Source organism: Prionailurus bengalensis, chromosome B4 (assembly GCF_016509475.1).
Source record: "Prionailurus bengalensis isolate Pbe53 chromosome B4, Fcat_Pben_1.1_paternal_pri, whole genome shotgun sequence".
Lineage (NCBI taxonomy): Eukaryota > Metazoa > Chordata > Mammalia > Carnivora > Felidae > Prionailurus > Prionailurus bengalensis.
The window spans coordinates 137,756,618-137,779,159 of NC_057358.1; the positions used below are offsets into that span (position 1 = coordinate 137,756,618).

The 22,542-nt window shown below is 46.1% G+C and overlaps 1 protein-coding gene across 4 annotated transcripts in view; it reads right to left on the minus strand.

The window, feature by feature from the left end:
* Nucleotides 1-1,148: 1,148 nt before the first annotated feature.
* The window catches only part of SMC1B (structural maintenance of chromosomes 1B), a 78,231-nt gene continuing 56,837 nt past the window's right edge, over nucleotides 1,149-22,542 (minus strand). For all 4 annotated transcript variants that reach the window (XM_043562889.1, XM_043562890.1, XM_043562886.1 and 1 more), the window contains 10 exons: nucleotides 15,984-16,125; nucleotides 15,012-15,157; nucleotides 13,556-13,709; nucleotides 10,991-11,089; nucleotides 9,031-9,187; nucleotides 8,171-8,325; nucleotides 6,982-7,133; nucleotides 5,111-5,180; nucleotides 2,898-3,008; nucleotides 1,149-1,672 (listed from right to left, as the gene is read on the minus strand). In XM_043562889.1, coding sequence (XP_043418824.1) covers nucleotides 1,571-1,672; nucleotides 2,898-3,008; nucleotides 5,111-5,180; nucleotides 6,982-7,133; nucleotides 8,171-8,325; nucleotides 9,031-9,187; nucleotides 10,991-11,089; nucleotides 13,556-13,709; nucleotides 15,012-15,157; nucleotides 15,984-16,125 — 1,288 coding nt within the window. In that variant the 3' untranslated portion in view covers nucleotides 1,149-1,570. The remainder of the gene's footprint in view (nucleotides 1,673-2,897; nucleotides 3,009-5,110; nucleotides 5,181-6,981; nucleotides 7,134-8,170; nucleotides 8,326-9,030; nucleotides 9,188-10,990; nucleotides 11,090-13,555; nucleotides 13,710-15,011; nucleotides 15,158-15,983; nucleotides 16,126-22,542) is intronic.

A 22,542-nucleotide genomic window follows, 5' to 3' on the forward strand; every position in this document is an offset into this window, starting at 1 on the left:
AGTCAGGTCGGCTGTCCACTGAGCGAATTCAAACGCACGCTGGTTCCAACGTCATTGGTCTGCTAGAGGCACCTGGAGCATGACTCGCTTGTTGGTGGCTCGCCGGCTGGCTCCCTGGGCCCGTGGTGGCGCCCCAAGCACGAGTTTCCCGCCGGCCTGTGGTTTTCAGGAACGGGGTAGCCGGTGCCGTGACAAACCGTGCCGTGAAGGATCACCGACGGCGTGGGTCCCGGTGAGAGAGTGAGAGCGGCCCAAGGTGCGACCGGGGTCGACTCTGAGCTCACGTGGCAACGGGGACGTCTCGGCGCAAAGCTGATGTTGTGTAAAGCGGAGGAGGTCCGCGAGGCAGAGGTGTTGCCGGTGGTTTCTTAGGAACAGGAGACAAATAGAGTGGCCTCTGCTCTCTACACTCGATAAGAGATTGATTGGCTGGGTGAGGGCAGGAAGCAGGTCTTCTGTGACTTTGGTCTAGGTGGGCACACGGGGCACTTCGTTTACGTGAAGCAGTGGGTGTTCAAAAGTGGCCGCGTCACTGCTTCGGGAGGCTGCTCCCTCGTTAGCACTTGGGTCCAGCCCGTCTTAAGCGGAAGACCACCAGCATCTTGGAATTCTTTCTGTAAAGTTTGAGAGCGCACACGCGAGCGTGCGTGTGTGTGTGTGCGCGCGCGCGCGCGCATGCATGAGCATGGGAGGGGCAGGGGGAGAGAGAGAGAGTGCCTGGTGTTCAGGCTTTGCACTGGCCACCAGGAGCCTGCTCAGGATATTCTATCTCGTGAACTGCAAGATCACAACCTGAGCAGACGTTGGACATTTAGCCGACCCAGCCGCCCAGGCGCCGCTGGTCCTCACATGTCCACAGACCCCGTGTGGACGGGTAACTGTCAGTAGACTGCAGTGAGGGAGCTGCTCTGCTGTGTGCAAAACTCTAATCCATTCTGAAAGGGAAATGAAGCATTATTGAAAATGCCGCACCTTTCCTCCCCAGAACCACGTGTTTAAGCGGAGGAGTCAGTTGCTACTTAGGAAAGCCTGTGTACGACGTTTTCCCGACAGATTTATACTTAGAAAAATTCAGATTGCATTGAAGCAGACATAATTGTTTAACCTTAAAAGAATTTTTGTTTCTAAAATGATAGATCAGAGACATCTGCAGTTAGAATAGTCTTTACTGAGATTTCCTGTATTGACATCAGTTCCCCTGAAATAACTTCCCCTAAAACCCAGGTTCAACGTTCTATAACTAACAATATTTGAGAACCAAGAGTTTCCCTGAAAGATCACTTAAACATACTAGGCAAGACCTAAGTGAAAATAATGCAGAATCCAAAATTATTCTGACTGGCTTTCAGAATGACACAAAATTACATTTTTTTTTTTTTAATAATTCGCTCAACACTAACTCAGGAAACCTTACCCACGGGAAGGGGGCCCGAATGATGGACGCGAGCTACAGCGGCCCAGGCTGTCCCGACTGCTCCAGCAGTCTGTTATTCAAGAGCAACAACTAGGCAGCCGTGACCGTGACCCAGGTCACGGACACCCCCAGGTGGCTCAGGGGGCACTCGCGGTCCTAACGCGACTCTTGGTTTCTTTTGCTGCTTTCTTGGCCTTCAGTGTCTGGATACTGAGAAAGATCCAGGGTCAGAACTCTGCTGAACATGCAGTCGTCGAACTGAAATGAGAAAAGACCGCTCAAGTCACCTGTCAGACTTGGGGGAGAAACGTGTTATTAAACATAAAAGGAGGCCACTAGCGAATCTGGATTTGCACTTAAAAAGGAATCTCCTTATAACCATGGGTCTCCATTTACATCAGCTTTATGTTTTGTATTATCTGGTAAAAGGTCCCAGCGCGTGCCATCGCGGCGCACGGACCGCTCTGAGCTAAAGGCTGCCGCGAACCAGCTGACACAGGAGCAGCTCTAAGGACCGGGCTCCGGGGCTCCGTATTCACAAAGGAAACGTGCTCGACGTAGGAGGCCCCGCTCCGCTCTCACCAGCTCTCACCGGCGGAGAAAGCGCCCGCTTCCACACACACCACAGGACTTGCTAAGCGATCCGTGCTTACCACGGCTCCCCTCGCCTGACCCCCCAGCCCCCACCCCTCGTGTTAGCGTGGAATGGTGTGTAAGCGCGGGGCCTAGCCGGCAGCCCTTGGGGTTGCTCTTCACCAGGGCGTCTACGTGTACATGTGTGATGCACGTGTGAAGCCGTTTTCCTCCTGTTAATCTGCCTTTTGCCAGTCGGATAACAGGGCCCCAGCCAGAGAACCTAAGTGCGTAGAGGAAAAAGGCATTTTTTGTTCCCCTACGCTGGTGTGAGAATTTCCGGTGCTCCCTTGCATCTTGTAGGCACAGGAAGGGAAATTTTTATCTTCGTTTAAATGAAAACTCAGGAAGTAAAGCCTTACTGTCCCCAAACTGAGTAATCTGAATTAGCTGCTCTACTCCATCAGCTCAGGTAAGTATTTTCAACAGCTGTAGGTGTGTTTGAATTCTAAGTTACTGTACAACTTGGAACGTCTGGTGAATTTGTTTTGTTCCCCCTCTGGTCCTTTCTGAAAGATAAATGGGCCCTTTAGTGCTACCCACCCCACAGTGCATTTGTTTGGTCTAAAACATGTAGACATTACAGAAATATGAAACACAGTATTAACAGTTTAGTGTGTACCTTACAGCTCTGTAATTTTGTTTGCTTTTTCACTTCAAGTCCATCTTAAAAATTCTGTCTACTGTCGTAGGAAAATAAGTCGTTTTAAAAAATCTTATTTGATTCAAAAAAAATCACTTAATCCTAATAGTTATCAACTGCAGAAATCAAACAGCATGTGCAGACCCCACTGGTACTTGTAATTTCACTTCAGGACACAACAGGGAGACTCCTGGGGCTGCCTTTTACCTCTGGGTAGATGCCTATCAGCGCATCGGCCTGGGAATAGAACTCCTCTTTTAGGGAAATGATTATCATCTGAAACTGCTCCTGAGTCTGCTCTTTGATGTAACTTGAGACCTGGGGAGGGGGACAAAAAGCACACATTTCACCAGCAAGGAAAGGCTTCCTTTCTAAGGGCCCCGGGAGGGTGACTGTGCCCATCTCTGCCCATTGTAGGGGACAAAGCACTTACTTGCCTTTCTGGTAACTCAGTAAACCCAGTATAAGTGCAGAAATGGAAACCGCTCAGATTAAAAGGTGAAAAAAATTGCAAATCTTATAAAATCTGCCATCTAAACTTTAAGAATATTTTAAAGAACAAAGCTCTAACTTAAGATATCAAGTGAACATGCAATCAGTTTTCATAACAAGGTAAAAACGACCACTCAGACATTGAGGAAGGACCAGTCTTTAAATTTCCATCTTCCTATTTTGCTAATAACTCAGAGCCAGAAGATGGGAAAAGTGGCAATTATATATATTCAGGAACCATCCTCAAATCCAAGGAATGGGAGGGAGGAAGATAGAAAGGGGTCTTGTTGAGCGAAATCTGCTGAGAACCCAGAGGGAGATGGAGAAGGACTGGGCACAGCCTCCCAGGATATTTGCCCACCCCCCGCACGTCTCTGAGGGGCTGGATGGCTCTGGGCCGCGCCTACGGGTCCCGACTGTGTGGGACTATGGCCCAGTGCTGGGCGAAGAGTCACTGGCGGAGGTGAGGGACCAGGAGGGGAAACTGCTTCTGGTGAAGGGGTTGAATTCACAGGCAGAAGGAACTCGGTTCAGCATCAGAGGCAGCGGTAGCCACTGTGGAGCGGCTGTGAGCGGCTGCGAGCGGGAGGGGGGCGGGACGCACTCTGTTTGCCGAGGTGCACGGCGGGCACCAGAGGGGGTGGCCGTCACTTGGGAGCCGCTCACACGTCCGCCCGCGCTCAGCATGGCAGCGGAGCGGTGGGCAGGGTGGATCCTGGGGGAGACTGAAAGGTGACAGGTCTTTAATACACAGGCTGGATGCCACAGAACAGTCTTAAGTAAGACCTCGTCCCTGGAGAGGCCAGTAATACAGCTCCATCTTGCTGGAAGGCACGGATACCTTAAAAGCTAATGAGAAAACAGCCCACAAAAATAGACCCACCCCCCCCCCCACCCCAACATACAGAAGATGGGCTACAAAGCGCCAAAATTCACCTCTTCGGGGGAAGAGGTCTCCTAAATGAGGCCGTTGAGTCCAATCAGCCGATGCACGCTGGCCGGCGTTCAGGAGACAAACAGATTGTCTTTTGTTCCTGTTTTCTTTCCCTTCCCCAGTTAACCTGATGCCTGGCAGGTCACAGAAGGTGGCTCTTTCCTGTCCTCTACAAAGTTCAAAGGGATCGGGGATCTGGTTTTTAAACCTCTGACTACGGAGCGGACGTGTTCAGAACGCGGGGATGAGAAACCTGGGCTGGAAGAACACAGCTCGGGCAGCGCTGAGTGAGGCCACGTGGGCCGCCAGAAGGGCCTCAGCTGCAGCTCCCGAAACCCCCCCCGACTCTGGCATCTCCTGGCGGGCTCCAGGGAGCCCAGCGTCAGGGACCCAGGACGGAGTCTCTCTCAGAGGTGGACTCCTCAGCCAAGCTCACGAGACTAAGGTATATACGCCACGATGCCAGTTTACAAAGAGCCCGGTCGTCTCTGGAAGATGAACGTGCCTGGAAGCGGAACCAGGAGTCCAATTCGCCCAACTCCAGAATGGACGGCTCTGGCAGCGGGACCGTGACGCCAGGAGTCTGCAGGCAGAACCGCCCCTCCTCTTTGGTCACGCTTCCTCGGCTGACCCCGTTCTCCCGTCAGACTCACAGTGGGGAGCTGTGGCCTCACAGTCCGTCTCTTTCAGGTGGCTTTACACTGACGTCTAGAACCGGGGAGAAGCCACCCGCCAGCAGTGCTGTGGATTCAGCACAGCGATCCTGACCTGACTCCCTGTTTTGATTCCCCAGCAATTGACTGAGGATCCCCTGCCCCTCGAATGAAAACTGCTCCCCCACAGCATCTCCTGCTTAGATCTTTAACTTAGATTTGATTTTTAATCAGCCGTTCTCCAACCAACTGGGTGTTCCAAGGTAGGCGGCCTTCTGACCAGCACATGATCCCTGGACCACAGGTGTTCTTTTGGAAATTAAAAGCAGGGAGACACTCACTTTGCCAATGTTCGTGTTGTCCAGGGCTGCGTCCACTTCATCTAAGACAAAGAACGGAGCGGGCCGAAAACTAGGAAGAAATTACAAGTAACAGCTTTGGTTTTCGAGAGACCTGGCGAAGATTAACACAAGGTCCATCCCCTTGGATGCTTCCGCCTCAGTCACCAAGTCACCAGTGACCCCGACGGTGCCGGATCCAACGGGCAGTGCTCAGTCGGTGTCCCCCGTGACCTTTGCGGGTGGCATTGGGGGCTGCCCCCACCTGGCGGTCTGATGTCACAGATGACCGTCTACTCCCCCACCCCCCCCCCCACCGCTCCTTCCAGGTCTCTTCCGCCAGCTCCTCTCCGTGCGGTGCTCGAACGTTTTCACACCGTGGTGCCCTGGGGTACGGTCCACGGTCCTTCCACGCTAATTGGCTCGCGCGTGGTTTCATCTCATCTCTGGGATTTAAACGCCATCCGTATACCGATGGCTCCCACACCCTACCTGCCTCATGTGCCCAACAGCTTGCCCGACGGTTTCTGGCGGGTGTCTGATAAACAGCTAAAGCTCATCCCAAATCTCACTCCTCAGCTGCCCCTCCAGACCTGTTCCCTCCCACGGTCTTTTCACTCGAGCTGGTATGTGTCACCCCTGCCGCCTCCCTCTCACCCCACACCTTGTCTGCTCAGCCGACACTCACCCTGGTCCAGCCCCTCTTCCCCTTTCTCCCTGACGGCTACCACAGTTCCTATCCCTGTGTCCACCACTGTTGCATACGGCCCATTCACTACGGATGCTGGCTGTCTCTGGCCTCAGGGCCTTTGCACATGCTGTTCCTCATGTCTAGAACAATCTTCCCTTAGCTACATCCACATGACTTGCTCCCTTCATTCCTTCAAACTTTGTTCAAATGTTGCCTTCTCAAATAGGCCTTCCAGGGTGACTCTAATATTGCAAATCCCTCCTTGCTACTTACTGTCTCCAATTCCCAACTTTATTTTCTTCTCTATAGCATCTGCTATCTCCTGATAGTCTCTCTGTCAGAGAGTTAGTTTATTAAAATACCTTCTCCTCTGTCTTCCCCAACAAAAATAACATATCTTTGAGGCAAAGATTTTGTTTTGTTCCCTGCCGACTCTCTGGTGCCTGCACCACCACCCGACACACAGCAGATCTCTAATCAATATCTGTCGAATAAATGGATGGTAACAGTAATTACTAGTAAGGGACACCTAGTAATAGCCTTATTCTGCTGCGATTTGCTCAACACAGGCTCACGTTTCGATTCCTGCTGCCTGCTTTCCCCAAAGTCTCCTGCATGAATGGTGGTATTTTCTTTTCCTTTCCTGTACGGGCCTCCTCTTATGAACATCAGCTGATGCTAATCCTTCTGGTCATGAAAGTAGAGAGGGAGCACCATGCACACCTGGGCCTTCATCTAATGACTGGAATGTTGAACACTAGCCGTCCTGACCTTAGCCGACATCTTCTCCATTTTCCTCACAGATTGCCACCACCGTTAGTGGAGAGGAGGAGGTTAAACGTTTTTGCAGAAGAAATACTCTGTGTAACATTCTTTACCTAAACACGGCTCTCTGAATATATACTAGGAAAACAGCACACGGGTTGGATGTTTTGTTCTGTTTGTTGGCAATCCTGATGTCACATCCGTCCATCCCAGGATTTCCTTTTCTTTCCTTTCTATAAACTTGGAATATTAGTAGCCTCTGGTAGTTGCAGAAATTTAGTGAAAATCTGTCAAGGACTGAATTATGTATTAGATTTTCAGTCTAAATTACTATAGGCCTAAAACAACCTGAATTGTCTGGCTGAAGAAAACAGTTTTGTAGCACATATGCTGAAAGACACTTCACTGTGGCCTTTACCTGTGCACCGCGAACAGGAGGGCCAAAGCCGCCACACACTTTTCTCCCCCCGACAGATTGTCCATTGGCATGAACCGTTTGCCTGGAGCCACGCAGTTATAGCTGATTCCCTCTAGGTAAGGCTCTTCTGGGTTTTCTGGGCTAAGAAATGCCTGAAACACAGGTTATTTATTAGCAGTATCACAGAAGCAATTAGTAAAATTTCGACTTTGGAAATTGAGAGAGGTTGTGAAATATTCTATTGGTGAGGTTTTCCTCCGTTTTGATGGGAAAATACCAATGCCTGTAAACAATGTGTATGGCTGTTCATGCAGTCACAGGAAATAGGGTTGCGTGGGTGGTAGGAGAGGGAAAACATTCTAACACACACAAAGGAGTAGGCCTTCCCATAGGACTGCCATTCAAACGTCAGCAGCACATGTCGCAGTCTGACAAACACAGTCTTTGTTCGGCTCACCCGTTGGCCCGTCATCAACCATTTATTGAATAGCCGTTGCGGGTCAGGTACTGTAGATACAGGCAGGAATCCTGCCTTCAAGAAGTTAATGGGTTTATTTTAGTCTTACCTTATTGAAGATAAGTAAATTATTTTCAGCTAAAACCCTAAGTGTCTGATCCAGGATCAACTTTCAGCCGTAAAAGAACACCAGCAGAAAGGTAAAGCAGGTGTAGAAGTCCCCATGCACCCCTTGATTCCACGTTCAGTGCCACGGGGTCTGCTGTGGGTACTGACCGCGTCACGGGCAAAGGTTATAGCAAACGGACTGTCGACACAGTCCTGCCTTTGGTTCCTTCCTCTCCTTTGTACTCCGCCCAACTTGTCACAGACCCCAGGTCAGCCATTCCCAAGACCCTCTACAGAACGTGACCTGTACTACAGAGACCACTGACTGTTCCATGAAACCAAATCAGCACCAGGCAACAGAACTCAGAACTGAAGAGAATCTGGAAACAAATGACCGAACCCCCTCATTTTTCAGATGAAGAAATAGAACCAGAGAGGTTCTGCCTTGTCCAGGCTGACCAGTGGGACAGTGAGTGGGATCTAGAACACAGTTACTATGGCAACCAGTCTTCTGGAATCGACTGGAAGTGGGTCACTCAGATAACACGGTGGATATTTATTTCCCACCAGAAAAAAACGACCAGCAACACGGTTTCCAGCAGCATTTGGGGTGGAAATACCTACTTGGGCGCTGACGTTTCTGCAGAGCTTCTTGTAGATTTGATCAATGGAGACTGAGACGTGCTCAAAACACTGGCTGAAAAGGTCGTATCTCCTTTTTTTCACCTGTTCAAACTCTTGCCTACACATTCTGGCTTCCTTTCTGCTGGCCTCAAAAGCTGAGAGAGAAGCAACGTTCTTTACTTTGAAGACCACTGGGGGGAGGGCTTCTCTTATTGCAACTTTAAAACATAGAGTATCTTGGGGCACCTGGGTGGCGCAGTCGGTTAAGCGTCCGACTTCAGCCAGGTCACGATCTCGCGGTCCGTGAGTTCGAGCCCCGCGTCGGGCTCTGGGCTGATGGCTCAGAGCCTGGAGCCTGTTTCCGATTCTGTGTCTCCCTCTCTCTCTGCCCCTCCCCTGTTCATGCTCTGTCTCTCTCTGTCCCCAAAATAAATAAATGTTGAAAAAAAAAAAATTAAAGCATAGAGTATCTTAAAAACTGGATTTTGAATTTGGTTGTCTTGAGTAAAATCTACCTTTAAAATACCCCAATTGTTATTAATTCTAAGAACATGGCTCTTAAAATTGATGGGCCCTTTTTCTAATAGGGCTAATTTTTAAATAATAGCGACAAATTCTGTGAAAGAGACTCTAAGACGGCCATCATACTGGTATAGAAAATTATGTTCTAAAATAACCAGTATACTTTTTTTTTTTTTTAATTAAAGCAGAGCACTTTTTACAAAGGCAGCAACTAGTGACTCAGTACTAAAAGTACACATTAATATGGGATGACAGAGAAAGATCTAAGTTAAAAATAAAGAGACAGAACCCACAACCCCCAGGAGTGCGGCCTTGCTGACAAGTGCCGCCCAGCTCACCGTCTGTGGACTCCTGGAACTTGTCCCTGACGGTCTTCAGGTTCTCCAGGGCTCTCAGGTTTGGGGCCGCCGTCTTCAACAGGACCTCCTCCTGGGACGCCACCTGCTGCAGCAGGAGTCTGAGGCTGGCCTCCACTTCTTTATCCGTTTGTAGAGCCTATTGACAGAGAACAGCGGTGACCAAGGTGACCGCTTGCCTTTCAGATCCTAGCTGCTGAGTAATTAGGCACAGGGCCCTTCAGGACCAGGTCCCTGCCTCCCTTTCTCCGCAGCCACCCCTTCCCTCCCTTGGCGCCTCGGAGTCTGAAACACAGTTGGGCCGCGCTGTCCGCAGCTCCCTTAGCCAGCTGTGCTGTGCCGTGGCTCCAGTGTTCTAGATACTGCTCTCCCGGGACATGCTTCACCTCCACACTTCCTAATGTGGGCAAAAAGCAGCAACTCATAGATCGCATTTTCTCATTCGTTAAAAAATACTGATCGTTTACTTATGGATTAGACCCTGAGGATTCAGTGATGAAAACTGTTCTGTCCTTGCTCTTAAAGAGCTCACTGGGAAGTCGGACACCCAGGCTGGCATTTACAACAGTGTGGAAACCCTCTAACGGTAAGCGGAGGTGCTGCGGGGCAGGGAGAAGGCATGCAACCAGTCTGGAGGGGGAGACACTTCAGCTGAAACCACCAGGATGAAGAGACCTTAAGCGAGGAGGGAAAGGAGGAAGGGGTGCAGGCGTGACCTTCCAGGAAAGCGTTCTTGGCCTCCCAGGGTGGTTCATTAACATGAGGAATGTGACGGTTTTAAGGCATTGAGAAGAGAATTATTTGAAAAATGTTGGGTACACTGGCTAATTTAGGTAACTTCTTAAAAACAGATACTTAACCTCATGCCACCTACCAAAATAAACTTCAGATGAATTAAATAGGTAATGAAAACAAAACACGAACAATATTTATAAATATTTACTCAGTAATAAGGTGGGTAAGGATTTTCTAAATATGAAAGCACTAAATAGACTGCAGAGAAGACAAAAGCTGTTTTGTGACTGCCTAAAAATAGAACTGCGATCCAAGAGCCCAGCAAATCTCACAGCACCTGTAAGAACATGTGAAACTGAAAGGTGGACATTGCTACCTGGCATCTAGTCTCCACCCCTGTCTCACAGAGCCCATGTTTGAGCTTTCCTCCCTCACGGGTCCCTTGTAGCAGGGGGCGGGGGTCCCTGCTCGATCTGAGGCTCGCCAACCCCGTCCCCCCGACGGTGACTGGTCACCAGTTCTGGCCACTGTGATGCCAGCACAGCTCCTGGGGCTCTGTCAGAAAAGCCCTTCTTCGCCCTTGACACGCCACTACGAAGGCGGCCTGTCTCTTGCCTGAAGGTTGCGGGGCTGTGTGGCTGGAACGCTAGGACCGGCTAGTCGCCGTGCCCTCAACGGGAGACGCGGCCTCAGGAAGGAGGCAAAACGCAAATGCAGTATCGGAGCGCGGCTCACAGGGACGACGGAGCAGCAGAGCCAGAGATGCTGGTTAGAGACCCTGAAACCGGACCCCAGGTCTGTGCTCTGCAGCTGTGACGGATGTGTCTGTCCCCTACTGTGGGGGCCACACCGGGACGGTGACAGGCCGACCCAGGCTCCTGGAGTACGGTGGTCACTTGTGTCTGCTGCGGGACTTCTCAGAGACTAATGGTCACTGTGAATCTCCAAGGAGACAGCCTTTCAAAAAACTGGCTGCCCACAGAAGACTTCATTTGGGAAGCATTTCCATGATACTCATGTTCTGTGAACACACAGTGAGAAAGGCTGGCGGAAACATTTTTAAGAAGTTGTCTGTTTATACCATTTCTTCAAACACCATTAGCAAATCTACTTTTTCCCCTGAACCGATGGTCAAAAAACTCTTCTGTATTATATGTAAATATCCACTGTCACCATGAACTAGCCCTAACGGAAATCCTCCATTTACCTTCAAATCCTCTCGTAGGGAGCTGTAGTCTACCTCAATGGCTGCTTCTTTTTCATAGATGTCACTTGTTGCCTGGGTACTTTCTGCTTCAGTGCCCAACTGAAAAACAGATGAAGCCCCTCCTTTGTTATGTGAAACGGGGAGCTCTACTCCTCCACCTGTCCCGAGCCCTTCAGTCGATCGCCACCTCACTCGGGTAAAAAGTTAAAATCCTCGCGTGGCCTGCAAGGCTGTGATGACCCGGCAGCAAGACCCCCAGATGCTCCATGTGCACAGAATGATTTTGGAACTAATGATCCGACACAGTCTCTCCCACCATAGAAGAGTCTTCTGGGAGAATCCTGGAGACCTAGGGAACATACCCTGTCTCCACACCTCCAGTGGAAGGGAAATCTCAGGTTCAGCCTCAAAACAGTGATAAGACAGTTACTCCTATGACAACTGTTGAAATGATTTCTACCTGGTGTTCCTTGTTCAGCCCTCTGGAGAGAGACAATTTCTACCTAGTGCCTTTTCTATTTCAGCCTTTATAGAAGATCTTATATTGTATCCCCATTATGTGGCCACTACCAGACGTGCTTACCAAATTCCAATCCGGGAACTCACCACTCAAGTAGTGGTAAAAGTGTTCCCTAGGAGAGGAAAGCTGTTTCTGTGGCCTCTCCTTCCCAACCCTGTATCCACCTTGGGACCAGAAAGAACCAATGTGATCTTTTCTCTGGGACAGGCCATCCTCTATTGGAGGAAAATGATCGTATTCCCCAAGACTTCTCTTCCCGGGACAATATGGTTGGGACCTTTTCACTCTCCTCACCTCAACACTTTATTCTTTTTTTTTTTTTTAATTTTTTTTTCAACGTTTATTTATTTTTGGGACAGAGAGAGACAGAGCATGAACGGGGGAGGGGCAGAGAGAGAGGGAGACACAGAATCGAAACAGGCTCCAGGCTCTGAGCCATCAGCCCAGAGCCTGATGCGGGGCTCGAACTCTCAGACCGCGAGATCGTGACCTGGCCGAAGTCAGACGCTCAACCGACTGCGCCACCCAGGCGCCCCTCAACACTTTATTCTTAAGAAGCATCATGCTTTAGGGGCGCCTGGGTGGCGCAGTTGGTTGAGCGTCCGACTTCGGCCAGGTCACGATCTCACGGTCCGTGAGTTCGAGCCCCGCGTCAGGCTCTGGGCTGATGGCTCAGAGCCTGGAGCCTGTTTCCGATTCTGTGTCTCCCTCTCTCTCTGCCCCTCCCCCGTTCATGCTCTGTCTCTCTCTGTCCCAAAAATAAATAAACGTTGAAAAAAAAAAAAACTTAAAAAAAAAAAAAAAAAAAAAGAAGCATCATGCTTTAAAAAGTGAATGCAGGGGCTCCTGGGTGGCTCAGTCAGTTGAGCATCGGACTTTTGATTTTGGCTCAGGTTATGATTCCAGGGTCGTGAGATTGAGCCTCATGTCAGGCTGCTGCTTAAGATTTTCTCTCCCTCTCTCTCTCTCTCTCTCTCTGCCCCTCTCCCCTGCTGGAGCGCTTGCTCTAAAAAATAAATTAAAAAAAAATACTATTTTTCTTTCTAGAGTATAATGACTATTGTTTTTCTGCTCCCGTGTACTTCTGCTGTTAACAGACCCCCTCCCTTCTCTCTCTGCATCTACACAAGTGGACCTGTGACCCAGAACGAGCCAGAGTTCTTCCCCAGGATTTTCCCAGCAGAGAGTAGGGGAGAGTTCTCTTTCCCCTCTGGTCAGAACTAGTGGTTACAGCTGTAGCCTTGTGGGGAAGGCCCATTTGGGAGAATAAAGCCAATATATACTGAGCCAGAAAGAGTTCTTGATGGTGTTCAAATTCCTGGACTGAGTCTGGCATGAGATCGCCTCCACTCCAGTCCTGTCCCTTTACCCCCTTTAAAGCCTCTGAACTGGGTTTATGTCATTTGTGGCCTGGAAAGGGCTTTCTCCTTTCCTTACCTCCTGTCTGGAATGTGATCTCTGCTAAAATAGAGAAAAAAGACAAAGACTTGGAGTATAAGGTCGTGAGAAGTAGTCATGTTAGCAAGGACGAAGGACTTCTGGAGTGGAGGGTGGACGGAACAGAGTAGGTGTCTGACTGCCGGGCAGAGCAGGGCGGGGAGGAGGGAGGTAGGGGGGAGACCCCAGGGAAGAAAGGGCTCAGAGAGGAATGACCTGAAAGGCAGGACCAGCCGTTTCTGTTGCATCCTGTGGCGAGCTAACCGGAAGATACTCTGTCTGAAGGCACCCCCAGAGGTCGCTAACTCCAGCGGCTCTCACTCCACTCTCGGGTATCTGACGTGTGGGAAAGAAACTGGCCCGTCCCGCGGGGGCTCAAAGGACGTGGATGGGCAAGAGATGGAAGAGACGGCACAAGACGCCCAGTCCTCTGTAACGACCATCCTTTTGCCCCTTTTGCCTCCCAGGAGAGGTCTCCTCCTCTCCTAACGGGGCTCTGGGTGGGGCCAGGGGAACCGTCTGCAGCGCTGGGACGTGGCTAAGCAGCCACCGGGCGTGACACAAGTTCCCCACAGCTGCGTGCATTTTGAAGTCACGTGGTACAATACCTCCACTTCAACGATGTCGTCCAGCGATCCCAACGAAAGAATTATTTCAAGGTCTTGAACTTTGCAGTCGAGCAGCATATTGTGCTTCTCCAGCCGTTTCTGTTCCAAAGAGGTCTGAATGACGACCACTTCTTTCTGCCATCTTCCCACTTCCCTGTAAATGCACAGATCTGAGAAGTGATTATATTTTACCCATTCGAGCTGCACCAGAGAAGAGACACGAATGTGTTGCAAATAAAACTGCATGGAAAAGATTTTTTCCTAGGAGTGCTGTAAGTTCTAGAGTTATCGCACTGATGCTGTTATGTAAACTTTAACGCTCTTGAGAAAGGCCATGAATGTAATTAATTTATCCAATGGAGCATTTTCAAATAATAAACATAATTGCTTTCATCGGGCTAGTTTGGCTTTAAAATCTATGTAATTTTTCAAGCTGCATTTCTCCCTCAATATAAGCTCTACACTTTAGAGCCTCAAACCAAGAGAGACAATCTTTTAACAAGAGAAATGTCTTACCAGGTAAGTCATGACATACCTATTTCCTACAGCCCCTATTAATGTAATGCCTTCTGTCTTAAATGAGGGTTTGGGGGTTTTACCAAGTAAAACAACGTGGTATTTTTAAGAGGTCCCAGAAACAGGACCAAAAAATAAAATAAATGAAGAATTATGTGGTTTTCAAGAATATGATGATAAACAGAGATGTGGTTCTGTTTAAACCAAATACAACCATGAAAACAACTCAAGAGGAGATGAACTTTAACTCCACTCGGAAACCTTAGACAAAGAACTTTCTGCTCTATCTCGAAATGCCGAAGGGCTTTGAACAGTGAGGAAGACTACGCAGTGCCAAGAGTGGAGCAAAAACAGAGCGCACGTTTCATCTGACCACCTACGGTCGAAAAGCAGAGGTCGCTGGGGTGCAACAAGCCACCTGACTCCAAGTGTCCTTGTCACCATCACGACAGACACACATGCTCATCATGTGCCAGGTTCTAAGTGTCCTATGAACAACCCCTCACTGAATCCCCGACAACCGTCCGGAGAGGCAGGCACTATGAGATCCCCACGTTAGTATTTCCTTCTGAGGAAAGGCAGGCACAGCGTGTAAGCGGCAGAACCGGGGTACCAACCACACGGGCTGGCTCCAGATCCCCCCCCGGCCCGCCGTGCGTCCTCACCCAGACGCACTGCAGGAAGACCCTGTACACCAGTGTCAGAGGGACTCAGGGTAAGGGACTCTCTGTTCAGGGCCACGTCTGCATCTGCCAAAAAGAACTATGCATTCTCAACAACTGACCGCCTCTTTTGGTTTTCCCCTAAATGAGAATGTCTGAAAGGTGTGATGTGGGACACATACTCAAATAACAAACTGCCTCTAACAGATTTTAAATTGGTAGTAAATGTCTTTAAAACTCTGGTTATGGTCCTTTAAGCTGACAAACTTCTTCATTACCTATCAACAGCCAGAACTTTCTTCCGTTCTTCTTCAAGCTGAGCTTGGACCTTCTCCGTGTTGGCATTCTGAGTGACAAATACGTCCTTAAGTTGCTGCCGCTTCGCCATGAGTTCATCCACAATTTGCAGACAAGTTTCTTCAGCCTGAATGAAGATGATTTGCATTGTAGACTTAATTATCTTTTACGTTAATAAGGTCAACAGATCATCTCGTCAATAAAGCAAAGCAGTGATCCTGTGTGCTGCTTGAACTTCTATTCCCGAATGTGACCCACTCTTGTTCTACACTTCTTGGAGATTGATAATTACTACCTGCCTTTGTCCTTCACTTTGGATTCATTCCTCGGCTTGCTACCCTCTGACTCTGTTCCATTGGACGTTGTCCAATGAAAATGTTTGTGCAACAATGACCTCTTAATTGGCAATCAAGCAGACATCTCCCAGACTTTACCTTTTTGACAACTGTCCTCACTTCCTCCTTCCCGAGCTCCCCCCTCGCTTCACTGTTCCTCAGCATCTACTGCTCTGTCTGGGCGGCGGGGCGGGGTTGGGGGGTTGGGGGGGGGGTGAGGTCTCAACCATGCGCATATGGCTTCAATCTACTCCCATTAACCAGCCCGGGCTTCTCCTGTTCTCCACGTGCCCTTCACCTGCTAGAGTTTGCTATCTAGATCTCACACAGGCAACTCAAGCTCCGTGGGTCCAGACTTTCCTCTCTTTAACTTGCCCCTCTATCCACGAATTGCCCAAATTAGAACTCAGGAGTCCTCAGCAGCACCTACCCCCCACACGCCTCTCCCACTTCAACACCTAATAATTTGTGAACCTGCTGGTTTTACTTCCAGTATTTCTCAAACCTGCCCCCTACCCTTCCCGTCACTATGAGAACGCTTCAGGAGTCCAACAGTGTTTACGCAATGAAAGAGATCATTTCAATGGCAACGCACTTCGGCCACCTATAATTAGTTACCTTCTTTAGGCTATCGATGTCTTCTCCGCCTTTTCCGATGGTTTCTTCTAACGTACGGATCTTATTCAGCTTCTTCTTCAGCTGATTGCGACTATATTCAAGTTGAACGTTAAGCCGAGTTTTCTGTTTCTCGAATTCTAATCTAGCATAACAGAGTCAAGTGTTACAAGTGGTCAAGAGCCTTTAGTTCTTTATTTTTAATTGTTATCGCGGAAAATTTTTTAAAAACTACAAAAGTAGAAGGAATACTATAATGAATCCTGTTTCATCTAGAACTCTACTGGGCACTGCTCTCCAGCACTGGGTTATTTGAAGCACATTTCAGACATTGTATCATTTCATTTGTCAACATTTTAGTATGTGTCTCTGAAAGTGAAGTGACCATTAGAACAAAACCACAAACGACTATAGATAGAACTGATGACAATTCCTTAATATTAAATTGTGATCACTGCCAGATTTCCTGAGTCTCGTTAAAAAAAACAACTGGTTTGTTTGAATCAGAATTCATACACTGCATATGATACATGTTTCTTCAATCTTTTATTATCTCCCTCCCTCCCTTCCTCTTTAAGTTACAATTTATGTGCTTATTCTTGTTTATTTCGTCAGTCTTTGCAAATGGCTAGTCGTCCACAAACTCCAAACTTGGGAACTAAAGAACATGTTCCTTCCCAAAGCACTTCCTACTTTGCCAGCTTCACAGACTCCTCGTAAAGAATTCCAAGACCAACTGTAGCTCATTCTTCCCATCCTGTCTCCCTCACATACCCTAACAGCAACATTCAATCCAGAAACATTTTACAGCACTGTCATCAGAGATGGTGCTAGATCCTGCTGATACACAGACCACAACAAGAACAGGAATGATAAAAACCGAGTGCTATTCCGTGAGAGGTTACTGCATGCCAGCCGCTGTTACAAACACCTTTATGTGATTTAACTCACTTAAGTCCTATGACTCTCTGAGGTGGGTGGTAGTACTATCCCTGTTTACGATGAGGACGAGCAGACCCAGGCAGAGCCAAGTTTCCTGCCCAAGGCCACCCAGTCAGGACATGGTGGAACCAGGTGTGACACCCTCGGAGGCTCTGCTCTTAGCCGCTGACAATAGCACCTGTGGTGGTGGTTAAGAACAAACCCCCGAAGGACCTATTTCTGCTGCAGACTCGTATGCAGACCACCTATGAGTGAGACACTTCTTCACTGGCTCTGGACACCACACTACTCCAGCTTTCCTCTCCCCTCACTGGCTGCTCCTTTAATAGTTTCTGGTGATCTCACCCAGGCACGTGGCTTTCAGTGCCATCTGCATACAGACCCAGACTTTATATCTCTCCCTGCACCTCTCCCATGAACTCCTAGCCTGTACATTCAACTGCCTACTCCACAGTTTCAGTCGGATGTCAGAGGCATCCCAGGTACATAATAGATAAGCTACTGGAGAGATTTTAGCAAACTTATCATATGTTACATCGGTCTAAACGTCGATAGCATGTTTCTTTTTTCTTTTTCTTTTTTAAAAAAATTTTTTTTTTCAACGTTTATTTATTTTTGGGACAGAGAGAGACAGAGCATGAACGGGGGAGGGGCAGAGAGAGAGGGAGACACAGAATCAGAAACAGGCTCCAGGCTCTGAGCCATCTGCCCAGAGCCCGACGCGGGGCTCGAACTCACGGACCGCGAGATCGTGACCTGGCTGAAGTCGGACGCTTAACCGACTGCGCCACCCAGGCGCCCCTAGATAGCATGTTTCTACACCAGTAGAAACCAACTAGAAATACAGCATAAAAAGAAATACTATTCATAAGAGAAAAAAAAAAAAACACCTCTAAAATATCTAGGAAGTAACTTATGATAACACAAGATCTCAATGGAAAAGAAAACTTTAAAATTCTAATAAAGAATATAGATGATTAGAATAAATGAAGAGTCATAGTATGTTGTTAGATGAGAGGACTTGATATTTTGAAGATGTTCTCCCCAAATAAATATATAATCAGAACCAGAATCTCAATCAGAATTCCAGTTGGATTTTTATGAGAAATTCAATAAACAGTAGTAGACATAATCCTTTAGAAAGATAATCTACTGAAGTTCAGGCAGACTTCAGAAAAAAAGAATATGACAGGGATAAAGAGGGGGGCATTTTACAAGAATAAAGGGGTTAATTCAGCAAAAAGACCTAATGATCCCAAATATGTATAGACCTAATCACAAGGCTTTAAAATACATAAAGTTGGAGCGCCTGGATGGCTCAGTCGGTTAAGCGTCCGACTTTGGCTCAGGTCACGATCTCGCAGTTTGTGAGTTCGAGCCCTGCACTGAGCTTTCTGCTGACAGCTCAGAGCCCGGAGCCTGCTTTGGATTCTGTGTCTCGCTCGCTCTCTGCCCCTCCCCTGCTCACGCTCTGCCTCTGTCTCAAAAATAAATAAGACATTAAAAAAATTTAAATTAAAATAAAGTAAACTCACACCACCAGAAGAAGAAATGGACAGATCCAAAAGTACACTTGGAAATTTCAACACCCCTCTCAGTGTTTGCTGAACAACCAGGCAGAGGACCAGTAAGTTACAGAGAGGATTCGAGTGACTAGATTTAACTGCCACTGAAAGAATACTCCACCCACCCCCCAGCAGGTGTCTATTAAACAACACACTTCTGAACCCCAGAAGGGTCTTTGGAAGAAATCACATGGGACGTTCGAAAATATTTTGAATGGGATGAGACTGAAAACACAACATACCAGAAGTAGTGGGATACAGTATAAGCAATAGTTGCAAGGAAAGATACAGTTAGAAATACTTATATTAGAAAATAATGCTTATGTACCAAAATAAGTAGAAGGAAGAAAACAAGGTGAGAACAGAAATCAACAACATAGACAAACCACAGAGAAAACCAACGAAGCCAAGAGCTGCTCTTAGAAAGGATCAATAAAACTAATACACCTCTAGCTAGGAATCAAGAAGAAAAGAAAGACAATAAATCACCAATATCAGAAATAAAAGAGATGATATCAGTACAGATCCTACAGGCATTAAAAAGGATAAAAAGTGATTATTATTAATAACTTTATGTTAATAAATTTGACAACCTGGGTGAAACACATAAATTCCTTGAAAGAAATAAACTACTAGAACACATTCAAGGAAAAAAATACCCCGACTAGCCCTACATCTATTAGGAAAACTGAATTTGTAACTAAAAACTTTCCCACGAAGAAAGGTAGGTGGCCTCAGTGGCTTCACTGGCAAATTTTACCAAACTTTTAGGAGAGAGAGAAGTAATCTAATTCTACCAAAACGCTTCCAGAAAAAACAAGAGGAGAGAACAATTCTTGATTCATTTTATGGGTTTGGCATTAGGCATTACCCTGATACAAAAACATGACAAAGATATTCCAAGAAAAAAATATGTATACCAATACACTCATGAATGTAGATGCAAAAATCCTTAACAAAATTTTAGCAAATCAGATCCAAAAATATTTGAAAAGGATACAATACAGTACGACTGAATCGGGTTTATCCTAGGTATATCAAGTTGGTTTAACATTCTAAAATCAATCAGTATAATTTACTACATTAATAAACAACAAAAAACCCCAACCATGTAATCATCTCAAAAGACGACAGAAAAAGTATCCATTCATGATGAAACATTTAAGCAAACTACAAATAGAAAGGAACTATCTCAATCTGCTAAAGGGCACCTTAAAATTAAAACCATATCTAACTGTGAAAGACTGAATGCTCTGCCCCTAAGACTGGGAATAAGGCAGGATGTCCGCTCTCAACACTTCTACTTACTCGACATCGTACTGGAGGTTCTAGCTAGTGCAGTAAGACAAGAGAAAGAAATAAAAGCCACACTCCTTGGAAAAGAAGAAATAGAATTATTTTTACTGAAATATGATCGTTTATATAAATAATCCCAAGGAATCTATAAAAAGAGCTCCTAGAACTAATGAGTTTAGCAAAGTTGTAGCATACAAGGTCAATTTATAAAAACCAATCTTATTTCAATATATTACCAACAATCTATTTGAAATTGATAATTAAAAACAGTTCTATTTATAATAGCATAAAAATATAAGGTACTTAAAATTGAACAAAATGTGAATAAAATTTGTACACTGAACACTAAAGAACATTAATGAGAGAAGTTAAGGAAAATCTACATAAGTGAAGACGGTTACTATTCATGCATTAGCATTAAAACATGTCAATTCTTCCCAAATTGATTTATAGATTTATACAGTCCCAATCAAAATCCCAGCAGACTTTTATGAGCAACTGAAAAGCTCATCCTAAAATGTACATGGAAATGCAAAGGACACAGAATAGGCAGGGGCTTGACCTGCTTTGTCCACTGTTGTAGTGTCAGTGCCTAGAAGAGTGCCTAACTCATGGGAGGCTTACATTAAATAGGTGTTGAATAAATAAATGGACTATGAATTATAGAGAATAAAATTAAAGGAATGGGCCAAAATATTGATAGTTTTTTATTTGTAGACAATGGGATAATGACTGATATTTTTTAAAAGTCTTTTCTATGTTCTCTAAGAGGTACATATTACCTTTGTATTTAAAAATTATATTTGATTATAAGAAAAACCCACAACTAACATTATACTCAATGGGAATAAACTGAGAGCTTTTCCCCTAAGGTCAGGAACAAGACAAGATGTCCATTCTCACCACTTTTATTCAACATAATATTGGAAGTCCTAGCTACAGCAACCAGACAAGAAAAAGGCATAAAAGACATCCAGGCACCTGGTTAAGTGTCCAACTCTTGATATTGGTTCAAGTCATGATCAGCTCATGGTTCGTGGGATCAAGCCCTGCATCAGGCTCTGTGCTGACAGCACAGGGCCTGCCTGGGATTCTCTCTCTCCCTCCCTCTCTGTGCCCCTCCCCCACTTCTCACATGCATGTGCATGTTCTCTCTCAAAATAAATAAACATTTAAAAAATTAAAAAAAAAAAAAGTGGGGCACCTGGGTGGATCAATCAGTTGAGCATCTGACGTGGGCTCAGGTCATGATCTTACAGTTCGTGGCTTGGAGTCCCTCATCAGGCTCCATTGCTGACAGCTCAGAGCCTGGAGCCTGCTTTGGATTCTGTGTCTCCCTCTATGTCCCTCCCCTGCTTGTGCACTCTTTCTCTCTCAAAAATAAACAAACATTTAAAAACATTTTTAAAGAAATAAAACGCACCCAAATTGGTACTGAAGAAATAATACTTTCATTATTTACAGATGACATGCTAGCATATATAGAAAACCCTGAAGACTCCACCAAACAACTACTAGAACTGATAAATAAATTCAGTAAGGTTGCAGGACACAAAACCAATATACAGAAATCCATTGCATTTCTATACACTAATAATGAAGCATCAGAAAGAGAAATTATGAAAACAATCCCATTTACAATTGCATCAAAAATAACAAAATGCCTAGGAATAAACTAGGAATTAACCAAAGGGGTGAAAGACCTATACTCTGAAAACTATGAAACACTGAAGACAATACAAAGAAATGGAAAGACATCCCATGTTCATGGACTGGAAGAACAAATATTGTTAAAACGTCTGTACTACCCTAAGCAATCTACATATTCAATGCAATTGCTACCAAAATACCAATAGCATTTTTCACAGAACTAGAACAAACAATCCTAAAATTTGTCTGGAACCACAAAAGACCCTGAATAGCCAAAGCAATCTTAAAAACATAAAACTGCAGATATCACAACTCCATATTTCAAATTATTCTACAAAGTAGTAATCGAAACAGTATGGTACAAGCACAAAAATAGACACACAGATCAAAGGAATGGAATAGAAAACCCAGAAAAAACCCACGATATGGTCAATTAATCTTTGACAAAGGAGGCAAGGCTATACAATGGGAAAAGGACAGTCTCTTCAACAAATGGCGCTGGGAGAACGGGACGGCTCCATGCAAAAGAAGGAAACTGGGCCACTTTCTTTCACCATACACAAAAATAACCTCAAAATGGATTAAAGACCTAGATATGAGACCGGAAACCATAAAAATCCTAGAATAGAGGACAGGCAATAATGTCTCTGACATTGGCCAGAACAACTTTTTTCTAGATATGTCTCCTGAGGCAAGAAAAATAAAAGCAAAAATAAACTATTGGGACTACATCAAAATAAAAAGCTTCTGCACAGCAAAGGAAACAACCAACATAACTAAAAGGCAACCTACAGAATAAGATACTTGCAAATGACATATTTGACAAAGGGTAGTATCTAAAATATATAAAGAACTTATACCACTCACCCAAGAAACAAAACACCCAAAAAACAAATAATCCATTTAAAAATGAACAGAAGACATGAACAGACATTTCCCCAAAGGAGACATAGATGGCCAACAGACACTTGAAAAGACGCTCCACATCACTCATCATCAGGGAAATACAAATCACAGCGAGTTATCACCTCACACCTATCACAATGGCTAAAATAAAAAAAAAAAAATGCAAGAAAAAACAGGTGCGGGTGAGGGTGTGTAGAAAAAGG